This window comes from Lithobates pipiens, unplaced genomic scaffold (assembly GCF_037356315.1).
Source record: "Lithobates pipiens isolate NorthernLeopardFrog02 unplaced genomic scaffold, aLitPip1_a1.2 Scaffold_19, whole genome shotgun sequence".
NCBI lineage: Eukaryota > Metazoa > Chordata > Amphibia > Anura > Ranidae > Lithobates > Lithobates pipiens.
In genome coordinates, this window is record NW_027507764.1 from 219,845,677 (window position 1) to 219,857,678 (window position 12,002).

Here is a 12,002-nt window from a genome sequence, read left to right on the forward strand (position 1 = left end):
GATAGTACTATGTATTCATTTTCTTATATTTTGTTTTTAGGGTTCTTTACTGGAAATATAACACATAGTATTCCTGCCATAAAAATATGCCTCCTTACTGTGTTTGTAAAAATAATAGGCTGTGGAAGAGATGCTGGCCCTCGGTAATGACACCTTTGACAAATTTAAGACCCTATGGCTTATTTGGATAGACTATTCTACCTGAGACTCCCTTAAAATGTTATTGATGCCCCTGGGTCAACCCAGCCGTACACCTCGATTGCATAATGCAGGTTTGATATACCGAAGTCTGCTCTGCCCCCCTCTACCCCGGTCTTCTCTCTCTCTCCCGCTTCCTCCCTCTTTTCTCATCCTCTTTCCCCCTATCGGTCTTCTTTCTTTCTATTTTATCTCAGTCAGATATCGTCCTACACAATAGTATGGGCTCTCACCGTTCCTTGTAAAGAGTATCATCGTCTCTTCTAGAAGACGGCGGTGTGTTAGTGCCTACAACGGAAATGTTTCCAATGATAATACGACTTGCACTGTATTACCCTATGTTGTGGTCATCGGAAAGATATTTGTGTTGTATTATTTTATTTTGTTAACAATAAAACATATTTGACTCTAAAAATAATAGGCTGAATTATTTATTTTTACAGAATGTACAGAAGGACATCAAATATGGTTGGACTCAGCTATCCACCTGCTGTTATTGCTGTTTTAAAGGTAATATTTAAAACCAAGTATATATAACTAGACACATTATTAGTCATTAACATAGGTGTGCACAGCCTATTGCATTAGGGTGTGCACCCCAAAGCTCAAATACACATGCCTTTCTTTGCAGCCTCAGCTGCACTGGACAGTGAATGAATGGGATTGGCTCTGTGCTGAGTGGCTTCCTGTTCATTCACAAACTGAAGAATAGTAATCAATAGTGTATTATGCTTCAGTTATGAATGGACACAGTGAGCGAGTGTGTTCAATGTATTCATTTAGAAAATAAACTATTTACTAGCCATTTCCCCCGCTCTCCATCCTAAAATATTCCCCCGCTGCAGCCGAAGAGAGAGGAGGGAAGCCAGCAACACTGCAGGGCGGGGGCGAGAAGCTCAGGAAGTAGGGGGAATTGGTAATGAACCTAGTGATTAGGGTGTGCCCAGGCACACCTGGCGCAAGCCCATGGTCATTAGTTATTAGTCATTATCCATGGTGCTATGTTTATATATTAAAATAAGTCGATTAAAACCACTACATAGTAAAACAATGGGCTTGATTTACTTACAAAGTAGTTCACTTAGCAGCAACACTGCAGGGCGGGGACGAGAAGCTCAGGAAATAGGGGGAATTGGTAATGCACCTAGTGATTAGGGTGTGCCCAGGCACACCTGGCGCAAGCCCATGGTCATTAGTTATTATCCATGGTGCTATGTTTATACATTAAAATAAGTCAATTAAAACCACTGCATAGTAAAACAATGGGCTTGATTTACTTACAAAGTAGTTCACTTAGCAAAGTAAAAGTTACAGGAGAAACAAGTTTGGGAAACAACAACAAAAACATACATACTCACCTTTATGGCTGAAGCTTGGGTGTGATGTTGCAGCTGTCCCCCGCTGGCTCTAAGCTTGAGAACTGAGGGATCACATGAACGCTGATCGCTCAGTTCTCGGGTCCACTCTGATCAGAGAGTGGTGACCATCAGTCACCTCACTGTTCTCTGCCCCTCCAGTGCTCACTGGAGCTTTATTGAGAACTTCAGACCTGAGCAAAATCAATCTAAGATCTAGTACATACTGATCTATAGCTAAAGAAACCTGTAAAATAGCTACATGTTGCAACAGTTCAGGGTGAGATTACAAGATGCAGATAAAACAATTTTTTCACCAGGTCTGTACAATATCAAGGAATGTCTCCTAGTCCCCAAGCAGTAGAATCACAATTGTATGAGCACAAATTCGTATAACTACTGTACAGTGCAGCTATTTTAATGCTTTAGGACAAATTATACTATTCTAGCTTCCGTTTGTATTCAGAATGTCTTACACATACTGTACTCCTGCAGTTCCAAAGTCAAAATAAATAAAAGTGTCATATTCCTGTATTCGAAGGTAAATACTACTTTTCTGTATACTTGGGTTAAATGTCAGCATCTGATCTGAGCGTGCAATTATTCTTTATGAAACTTTTATGACAGCCATCATATTGCTTGAGCTAGGTTCCATAAGCCATTTGTCAGCAATGAGTCACTCGCACACTTACAGGAAAAACCGCAACATTTTTCTTTCTGTTCATTGAAGTGACTACTGGGAATCGGGACATAACCCTTGACAGATATTGAGCATAAAACAAAATTTCCAATTTAAAAATTTAAATCTTTAATGCACAGTCAGAACAATGACATAGAGCTTTGTGAGACCGTATACAGACTACACCATCATTTGTAGAAAGAAAATAATTATTCCTAGCTAGAGGCCATAGCCTGCTACTTAGTTGCACATCAATTCCAAAAGAAAATATGCTTTTAACCTTTTCAGCCAAACGGAATCTACACCAGCAACACTGTTTAAGCACTTTCAGACCGGACGATTTTGCTCGCTTAGGACCAGACCACTTTTTGCGATTCGGCACTGCGTCACTTTAACTGACAATTGCGCGGTCGTGCGACGTAGCTCCCAAAGAAAATTGATATCCTTTTTTTCCCCACAAATAGAGCTTTCTTTTGGTGGTATTTCATCACCCCTATGGTTTTTATTTTTGCGCTATAAAAACAAAAAAAGAGCCACAATTTAAAAAAAACGCATTATTTTTTACTTTTTGCTATAATAAATATCCCCAAAAAATATATTAAAAAAAATGTTTTTTTCCTTGGTTTAGGCTGATAAGTATTCTTCTACATATTTTTGGTAAAAAAATATAAAAAAATTGCAATAAGCGACTATTGATTGGTTTGCGCAAAATTTATAGCGTTTACAAAATAGGAGATAGTTTTATGGCATTTTTATTCATAATTTTTTTTTTTACTAGTAATGGCGGCGATCAGCAATTTTTATTGTGACTGCGACATTATGGCGGAAACATCGGACATTTGACACATTTTTGGGACCATTATCATTTATACAGCAATCGGTGCTAAACAAATGCACTGATTCCTGTGTAAATGACACTGGCAGTGAAGGGGTTAACCAGGGGATGGCAGTGTATGGGGTTAAGTGTGTCCTAGGGGCGTGTTACTAAATGTGGGGGGCTAGGCTGTGTGTTGGTGAACACTGATCTCTTCTCCAATCACAGGGAGAAGAGATCAGTGTAGCTTGTTGCTAGGCAGAATGGGGAGATGCTGTTTACGGGCATCTCCCCATTCAGCCTCCCCGTGAGACAATCGCGGGTATCCTCACAGCGATCGTGGCCGGACTTACAGGGGTCCCGACCAGCACGTGCGCGGCAGGGTGGCAATTTCAAATGGACGTACCCGTACGACAATTTGCCTGCCCGTGCCATTCTGCCGACGTACATCGTCGTTTGCCGGTCGGGAAGTGGTTAAAGTGTATGTAATCCCTAACAAACTTTCCTTAAGTGCTCCCTTTTGTTTGTGCTGGTGTATACCAGGAATCGCATAAGAACACACGGCATGTTCCTGTGCGATTCACATACAGTGCAGAGATGTGTGATTTGAGACCATTATATTTGAATGGGCTGAATCGCACTGGACCACACCAAAAGCAGTGCATGGCACTACTTTAAAAAAAAACACATTACAACTGAATTGCATGAAACATCTGTACCATGAGATCTGGTGCAGTCAACTGCAAACATACTGCATTTACGATCTGCATTTGGGGTGTTGTTAACTTAAAATTCATACCCGCTGCAACTGCAGTGCATTTTGATTGCCATGTGGGAAACATGCATGGAACATGGATTTCCCACACTACGTTCTTGTGTGAAAGGGCACTTAACTCAGAATTCAATATAAAAATTGTTAACTCTGGTGCCGCGTACACACGACTGGACTTTACCACAGAAAAGGTCAGACGGAATCATTTCATCGGATATTCCGATCGTGTGTGGGCTTCAGTGGACTTTAAAAAAAAAAAAAGTCAGACGGACCTAGAAATAGAACACGTTTTAAATCTTTTTGATGGAATCAATTCCTATCTGGAAAACCGTTCTTCTGCATGCTATTCCAGACCAAATATGATGCAAGGGCAGCTATTGGCTACTGGCTATTTAACTTCTTTTTCTAGTCCCGTCATATGGCATTGCGTTCGAAACGCACAGACTTTGGTGTGATCGTGTGTAGGCAAGTCCGTTTGGTCGGAACTCCATCGGAAAGACCGTCAGAGTTTATTCTGATGGAAGGTCCAGTCGTGTGTATGCGGCATAAGTGTTACCATTGAAAGTGCTTTGTTATATCTGTGCAAAAAAATGACTGGTTTATTCTGCCAAAAACCTTGTGGGCTCCTAACTTTCTGTACGGAGCTGAAACACTGTTGTCAGCCTTCCGTGGGTTATCTCTGTAAACTAAATCCCACCTCACCCTAAGTTAGGGAAATGAGAAAAGGGGAGGTGTTCTGCAGTCATAACATACTTCCTATTCTAGGGTGACAACAATGGTCCTACATAGATACAGTACAGTGAGTAAGCTTTGTCACTCTAGAATAGGAGGTGTGTTACTGGCAAGATCATCAGGCGAAAAGTAAAAAAGCTGTGGAAAAGAAAGCCAATGCAGCCATTTCATCTAAGGAGCAGAGAACTGCCAAATATGAAATTGTTGTTCTTAGGTTTAAATATACAGTACTTGAATATGACTGCTTCTGCGGACCGTGATGCCAATTTTTGTTTTGAGGGGGCTACACTATGTTAACATTTTGCACACTAGGCCATATAATCTAAGACAATTTTTCTTTTACTTCTCTTTATGACCAATAAGAATAAAAAAAAAAAAAAAAAAAAAAAAAAAAAAAAAAAAAAAAAGATAAAAACTAAAGAAAGACAAATAAATGCCCATTTATACAATTAAAGGAAAGTGCAAAATCATGCTCACTTCTGAGCTTCCAGGTTTTATTACCAAAGCTTAATTGAACAAGCTGAAGTTAGAAGCTCACTAGTTTCTATGCAGAAGTGATCCTGATTTTACACTTTCCAGCTTTAGTAAATAAACCCCATTGTGTACTTAAAAGTGGGGTATGCCTCTATTACTGAATAGGCAATACTTGTGTAGCGCTACCCCAGCAGGAGCTGCTAGTGAATGTTGGTTATCTCCCACCCTGCACAGCCAGGCACATACATTTCTCAACCACTCCTGAGACAAGAAGCAGTCCTTGCAGCTTTGTTTTTTTTTATTTTTTTATTTAGGGGAATTTAACTTGGATGGGAAAGGGTTATTATGGGATGCCGATTTGATCAGTGGAAACTCTTTGGGGACACAACTATATACATTCGGTATATACACACTCCTCTTCTACTTCCAGCACACACTTGCTTGTAGAACTACAACACCCAAGACTAGCCAGCACAGTTGGTTGGATCCAGCAAAATCTCAGTTAGATCCTTGGGAATGTCCTCTGCAGGTAGGGACTGCAGGCCCCTTTTGGTGTAGCAAAAATAGAGGTCTAATGCACTGTACACACGGTCGGAAATTCAGACGGAAAAGGTCCGATCAGATTATATTGTTGGAAAATCCGATTGTGTGTGGGCTCTATTGGACATTTTCCATCAGAAAAAATTTGAGAGCAGGATCTAAAAAGAGCAGGATCAAAAAAATCCGATCAGACTATTTCCGATCGTTTGTAGAGAATTTTGACGGACAAATCGCCACGCATGCTCAGATCAAATTACGAGACCAAATCTATTGGCTACTAGCCTCTACGTAGTCCTGTCGTACGCAACAAACATCACCACGTTCCGAATGATCGGATTTTCTGACAACTTTGTCTGACCGTGTGTATGCAACACCAGTTTCGGACAAAATCTGTCGGAAAAAAGCAAAAGGATTTTGTGGTCGGAATGTCCGACAGTGTGTACAAGGCATAAGACAAACATCCTACTCTAGCATTCTAGCAACACTAGGGGAAGCTGCACTTGAAATTGTGATTACTGGTAACAAAATAGAGGTCCTTTCTAAAACATAAATAGCAAAACAAACTAAAATTATTCTATTTTCACTTACAGAGGCCTCCAATTACAGGTAAATAATGTACCATTTCTCATCCAAGTATATCAAATCTGCATTCATCTTACCCAAACCTATCAGTAAAAGAATATGTCATACTGAAAACTACTGATCAAACTGTGGGGTTTATTTACTAAAACCGGAGAGTGCAAAATCTGGTGCGGCTTTGCATGGTAGCCAATCCACTTAGAAATTCAGCTTGTTCAATTAAGCTTTAAAAAAAACCAAAAAAAAAAAAACCTGGAAGCTGATTGGTTTCTGTGCACAGATGTACCACATGTTTCACTCTCCAGTTTTAGTAAATAAACCCCACAGTTTGATCAGTAGTTTTCAGTATGGCAGATAATCTTTTACTGATAGGTTTGGGTAAGATGAATGTAGGTTTGATGATATACTTGGATGAGAAATGGTAAAAAAATGTTTACCTATAATTGAATTATTTTCACTTAGAGGCCTCCAATTATAGGTAAAGAATGTACCATTTCTCATCCAAGTACATCATCAAACCTACATTCATCTTACCCAAACCTATCAGTAAAAGAATATCTGCCATACTGAAAACTACTGATCAAACTGTGGGGTGTATTAACTAAAACCGGAGAGTGCAAAATATGGTGCATCTGTGCACAGAAACCAATCAGCTTCCAGTTTTTTGTTTTTTTTGTCAAAGCTTAATTGAACAAGCTGAAGCTAGAAGCTGATTGGCTACCATGTACTAGACATGTGCATTCGTTTTCGTCCAAATACATTTTTGTCCAACTTTCGGGTATTTTTGTTATCGTTTTAACAAACAATAACGAACGTGCAGAATCCAAAAACCGAAAGAGCCGACAAACAAATGCTTTATTTTCGTTTTCATTGTGACAACAGTTCGATATAGATAGGAGATTTGACATGACGCTGACAATAGCAATCTGTGTCCATCAATCCTGTGGTCGAATGTGCCTAACCTAACTCTATTAGTCCAAGATTATTCGACATAGAGAGAAAAGATTTGGCATGAAGATTAGACTAAGCAGTTGCCGCAAGCGGACATTTATGGTCAAATGCTCCGCCCATAGGCTATAGAAAAATATTGGTTGACTAGTAATAATAATTAATAAATATAATTATTACTAGTGTCATACTACATTAGAATTCTACTATTGCTTGTAGGTGTAACATTAGAGGCTGCTCCGTCGAATCTTCTTAGGACATTCGACAGACACCATAAGCGTGCAATGACAGATTTGACCTTAATTATTTTGGATTTTCGGACGAATGCATTTAACGAAACAAAATAAATAAAAACTAATTTTGGGAGTAACTAAATACATTTATTTATTATCTGGTTTTAGTAAGTCAACCCCATTGAGACATAATTGGTCAGGGTCATGTACAATAAACAAGACAAAGCCCAAAAAAGCTATGTCAGATCCCTAAAAGATGGATTCTGATTGAACGTGATGGCTATTCCCCTTTTCTCTTAGTGCTTTTTTTTTCTTGCATTCCCTTATTGATCTGAAAATTATTGGTCATAGTATATCCATGTAGATCTAAAGTAGACAAAATGCACCATATTATAAAAATTGTTCAGTAGTTTATGTGGCCCTGCAATCATTTCTGCTGTCCTCTCCAAAATCCAGAGGTTTAACGACTACCCCCCCAGGACATAAGACCCACCCCAGCAACAATAGATCCTCCACGAGCTACAGAAGAACTCCCCAGAAACAATATACCCCTTCCTTCACAAAATAGACCCCCTCCCGCAACAATAGATCCCCCAACAGCCAGCATCAATAGACCCCCCAGCACCTCTTGCCATTCCATACATTCAGTTCTGGAGGTGCCTGAACTGTGTTCCCGTTGAAAAAAAGCCCTGACAATAGTACCCCTGTTCCAGTTTCAGTTTTCTTTGCATTCATGGCACAGAAACTGAAGAGAAGTCTCCCTGGTGGAACACAGATCTCAAAATAAATTACATTCCCTACTGTATCACATTAATAAAAAAGACACTCCTTTTCTGTTTCCAGCAGTCTTTTTGTAAGTGCTCATGGTTGTTATCTGATGTTAAAGCCTAATGCCCCGTACACACGGTCGGATTTTCTGACGGAAAATGTTTGATGGGAGTTTTTTTGCAGACATTTCGACCGTATGTATTCTCCATTGGACATTTTCCATCTGAATTTGTCATACAAAATTTGAGATCTGGTTCTCAAATTTTCAGACAACAAAATCCGTTGTTGGAAATTCCGATCACGTGTACACAATTCCCACACACAAAGTTCCACGCATGCTCGGAATCAAGCTGAAGAAGAGTAGCACTGGTTATTGTACGTCACCACGTTCTTGATGTTCGCAATTTCCCACCAACTTTGTGTGATCATGTGTATGCAAGACAAGTTTGAGCCAACATCCGTCAGAAAAAAATACATGGATTTTGTTGTCGGAATGCCTGATCAATGTCCGATCGTATGTTTGTGGCAAAACTGTTCCCATTTGCAGGCAACATGCTAAATCACAAACACTAGGAAAGCAGTCTGGCTGTATTGGGCTTCTTCGGCTCTCAATTCTTTAGCAGTTCCAGGGCCACCTGCTGTCTTCCCTCTCAAGTTGCTAGTAGCTAGGGTCCCTGAGAGGTCCTAAAACAACTAAAATGTTTGCGATGCCCACACTAATTCCAAACACTCTGTACCCCGATTGCAAAACTACTGATAAGCTGTTTACACCTCACAAATGTTTTGTGGTCAAATAACCATATAAGGATGCATTTATTGAGAAGTGAACTGTTCCTATAGTTGATCCAGCAGATTCCCTCCTCATAATGCTCTCAGGATCCCTGTAGAGGATTGCCCAGTGGTTTGGAAATGTATAGATACATATCTGGAGTCACTCTCCAAAACCATATGACCATGTTAGGTCAATGATGTCACAAGCATTATCAATAGTGTGTCTTGACAAGAAAGGGTGGAACATGTACCTTAAAATCATACGTTTGAATTATGATTTGTGTGAGCCACCAAGAAGTGGTGGAACAAAACATTGGTTCCCTTTTAAGAAAATCACATGATAGCAGACTGCTGACCCAACCTGCAGTGCTCATGAAATCCCCACCCTACATTTGCATGTGACAAAGGTGCAGGGAATGTCAGAGCCACAGCCATTATGTGAGTTCCCCATGGGTTCTTAGTTTAGCCTGAACCTTGTCCCAAGGACAAGATATTTTCATCCCGGGGGTCCTTGTAGGCTTACATCCACCTCCATGTCTGCCTGGGTGGATATGTGCACCCTCCAATTGGGATTGTTTTTAACAAAATATATCTGGCTGATATGAGATCACCAACATTATAGTTCTACTCCAGCCCAGGAAGAGTTATACTCCATTAAGACATTTTTTGAAACGCATCAGCGTCTCATCAATTCTGCTGTTTATGAACAAAATATTCTACATGGTGGGACGAATAAGGGTGAGCCTATGCTTGAAATAATCAAGTTGGTATTATATTGACTTATTAGAGATCAGCCAATATATATTTAAATTGCCTTATTTTAATGATGGATTATTAACCACTTCAGCCCCGAGCCTATTCTTCTAACTTGCTGTTTACAAGTTAAAATCATTTTTATTTTGCTAGAAAATTTATAACCCCCAAACATTATAGTTTTTTTGTTTTTTTTTCTAATACCCTAGAGAATAAAATGGTGGTCTTTGCAATAATTTTTGTCACACTCTATTTGCGCAGCAGTCTTCCAAGAGCACTTTTTTTTTTTAAATACACTGTTTTGAATTAAAAAATAAGACAGCAGTAAAGTTAGCCCAACGTCGGAATGTCCGACCATATGTACAGGGCTTAACAGTTCACAAGCATGGAGCATTAGGGAACGGAAGGTAGTAATTGTAGGACCTGAAGGTAATAGGGAGGAGGATCCTGTTATTCCCAGCCAAACAATTCAAGGCAAGAAAGTAATGGACTTGTTAAAATTGAGAACATCCAAGAGCAATAGTAGATAATAGGCTGGATTCACACACACATTTTTAGTGCTTTTTTTGTACTACAGAACAGAACGTGTTCCATAGGAAACAAATGTTAAATGGACTGCAGTGCAAATCTGCAAAATGCAAGAAGCACAAAAATGCATAGGTGTGAATCCAGCCTAATATTGGCTTTTGAAATTTACAAATACAGCAATTAATGCATTGGATGAAAGGTTTAGCACTGGGAAACACTTTTTGATAAGTAGTGCATTTTATATACAACTATATAGATCAGACCAAAATGAGGGACAAATGAGGAGGAAAGATGGACAGAGGGACATTGTTTCAAATCAGGGACAGTTGGGAGCTGTGCACCCCTCCATTATCCTGGGAGTGTTTGACATTGTTTAACCTCTCTTGCTACTAGTAGCTTACACAGCCCTTATATACTGCCCAGTGAGGCTGGATTCACACCTATGCAGTTTGCAGATTTGCACTACAGTCCATTTAACATTGTTTCCTATGGAACACGTTCTGTTCTGTAGTACAAATCTGCAAAATGCAAAAAACACTAAAAATGCATAGGTGTGAATCCAGCCTAATATCTACTATTGTTCTTCTTGGATGTTCTCACTTTTAACGAGTCCATTACTTTCTTAGGCTGGATTCACACCTATGCATTTTTGTGCTTCTTGCATTTTGCAGATTTGCACTACAATCCATTTAACATGGTTTTCTATATAACGCGTTCTGTAGTGCAAATCTGCAAAAAGCACTAAAATGCATAGGTGTAAATCCAGCCTGAAGAAATAGTAGTGGTAAAAAAAAAGCACTTGTGGGTTTAGCTAATCATTTTTTCTATAATTCTCCTTTACGGCTTGATTCACAACTATGCATTTTTAGTGCTTTTTGCATTTTGCAGATTTGCACTACAGTCCATTTAACATGGTTTTCAATGGGAAAAGTTCTGCAGTGCAAATCTGCAAAAATCACTAAAAATGCATAGGTGTGAATCAAGCCTAAGGGGATGTGGCAGGGTGTGTGTCCTATGCCTACATACTTTTGCTAATAGGTATCCCTCGTTCCCATCTCAAAAAGACGGGAGGGCATCCCTGGACGTCTTCCTGTTTACATCCTCCCTGCGCGCCACCGCGGGCATGCATCAGGGAAATTCTGTGTTGGCCGTGTCCCTTGGACACAGCCAATCACAGATCGTGCTAAATGGCCAATCACAGTGACCATTTAGTACTCAATCTGAGTGTCCAATGAGACATGATCTCATATAAACATATGAGATCATCTCCCATTGCCAGCTCTCCCTCCTCACAGAGACAGCGTGTGAGGAGCAGCTGCAGTGTCAGAAAAAAAGCAAAAAAAAGTGGCCACAGTGTCACCTGTCCCCAGTGCCACCTGTCATCAGTGCCACGTATTAGTGTCACGTGTAAGTGTCATGTGTCATCAGTGCCACCTGTCAGTGTCACGTGCCATCTGTCATCAGTGTCATGTGTCATTGTCCTGGTGCTCCAGGGCCTTCAAAAGTGTAATAGGTAGTCACCAAGTTAGATGTGTAATTTTTGCTCCCAGAACACCTGATGGCGCTCCTTGCATGTTGGGCCTCTCTATGTGGTTAGGCTGTGAAAAAGTCCCACACAGGTGGTATTGTAATACTCAGGAGGAGTAGCAGAATGTATTTTGTGGTATACACATGCCATGTGAGAGAAAAAATCTATTACAATGACAATTTTGTGGAAAAAAATAAAATCTTCATTTTGCAAAGAATTGTGGGAAAAAATTAAAACATCAAAAACCTCACCATGCATCTTACTAAATACCTTGGAATGTCTACTTTAAAAAAAAGGGGGTCATTTGGGGGTATTTGTACTTTCCTGGCT

The 12,002-nt window shown here is 39.8% G+C and overlaps 1 protein-coding gene across 6 annotated transcripts in view; it reads left to right on the plus strand.

The window, feature by feature from the left end:
- Positions 1 to 12,002, plus strand: part of PDE1C (phosphodiesterase 1C) — a 1,119,495-nt gene that overhangs the window by 838,209 nt on the left and 269,284 nt on the right. For all 6 annotated transcript variants that reach the window (XM_077491703.1, XM_077491702.1, XM_077491705.1 and 3 more), the window contains one exon: positions 642 to 708. In XM_077491703.1, the coding sequence (XP_077347829.1) occupies positions 642 to 708 (67 nt within the window). The remainder of the gene's footprint in view (positions 1 to 641; positions 709 to 12,002) is intronic.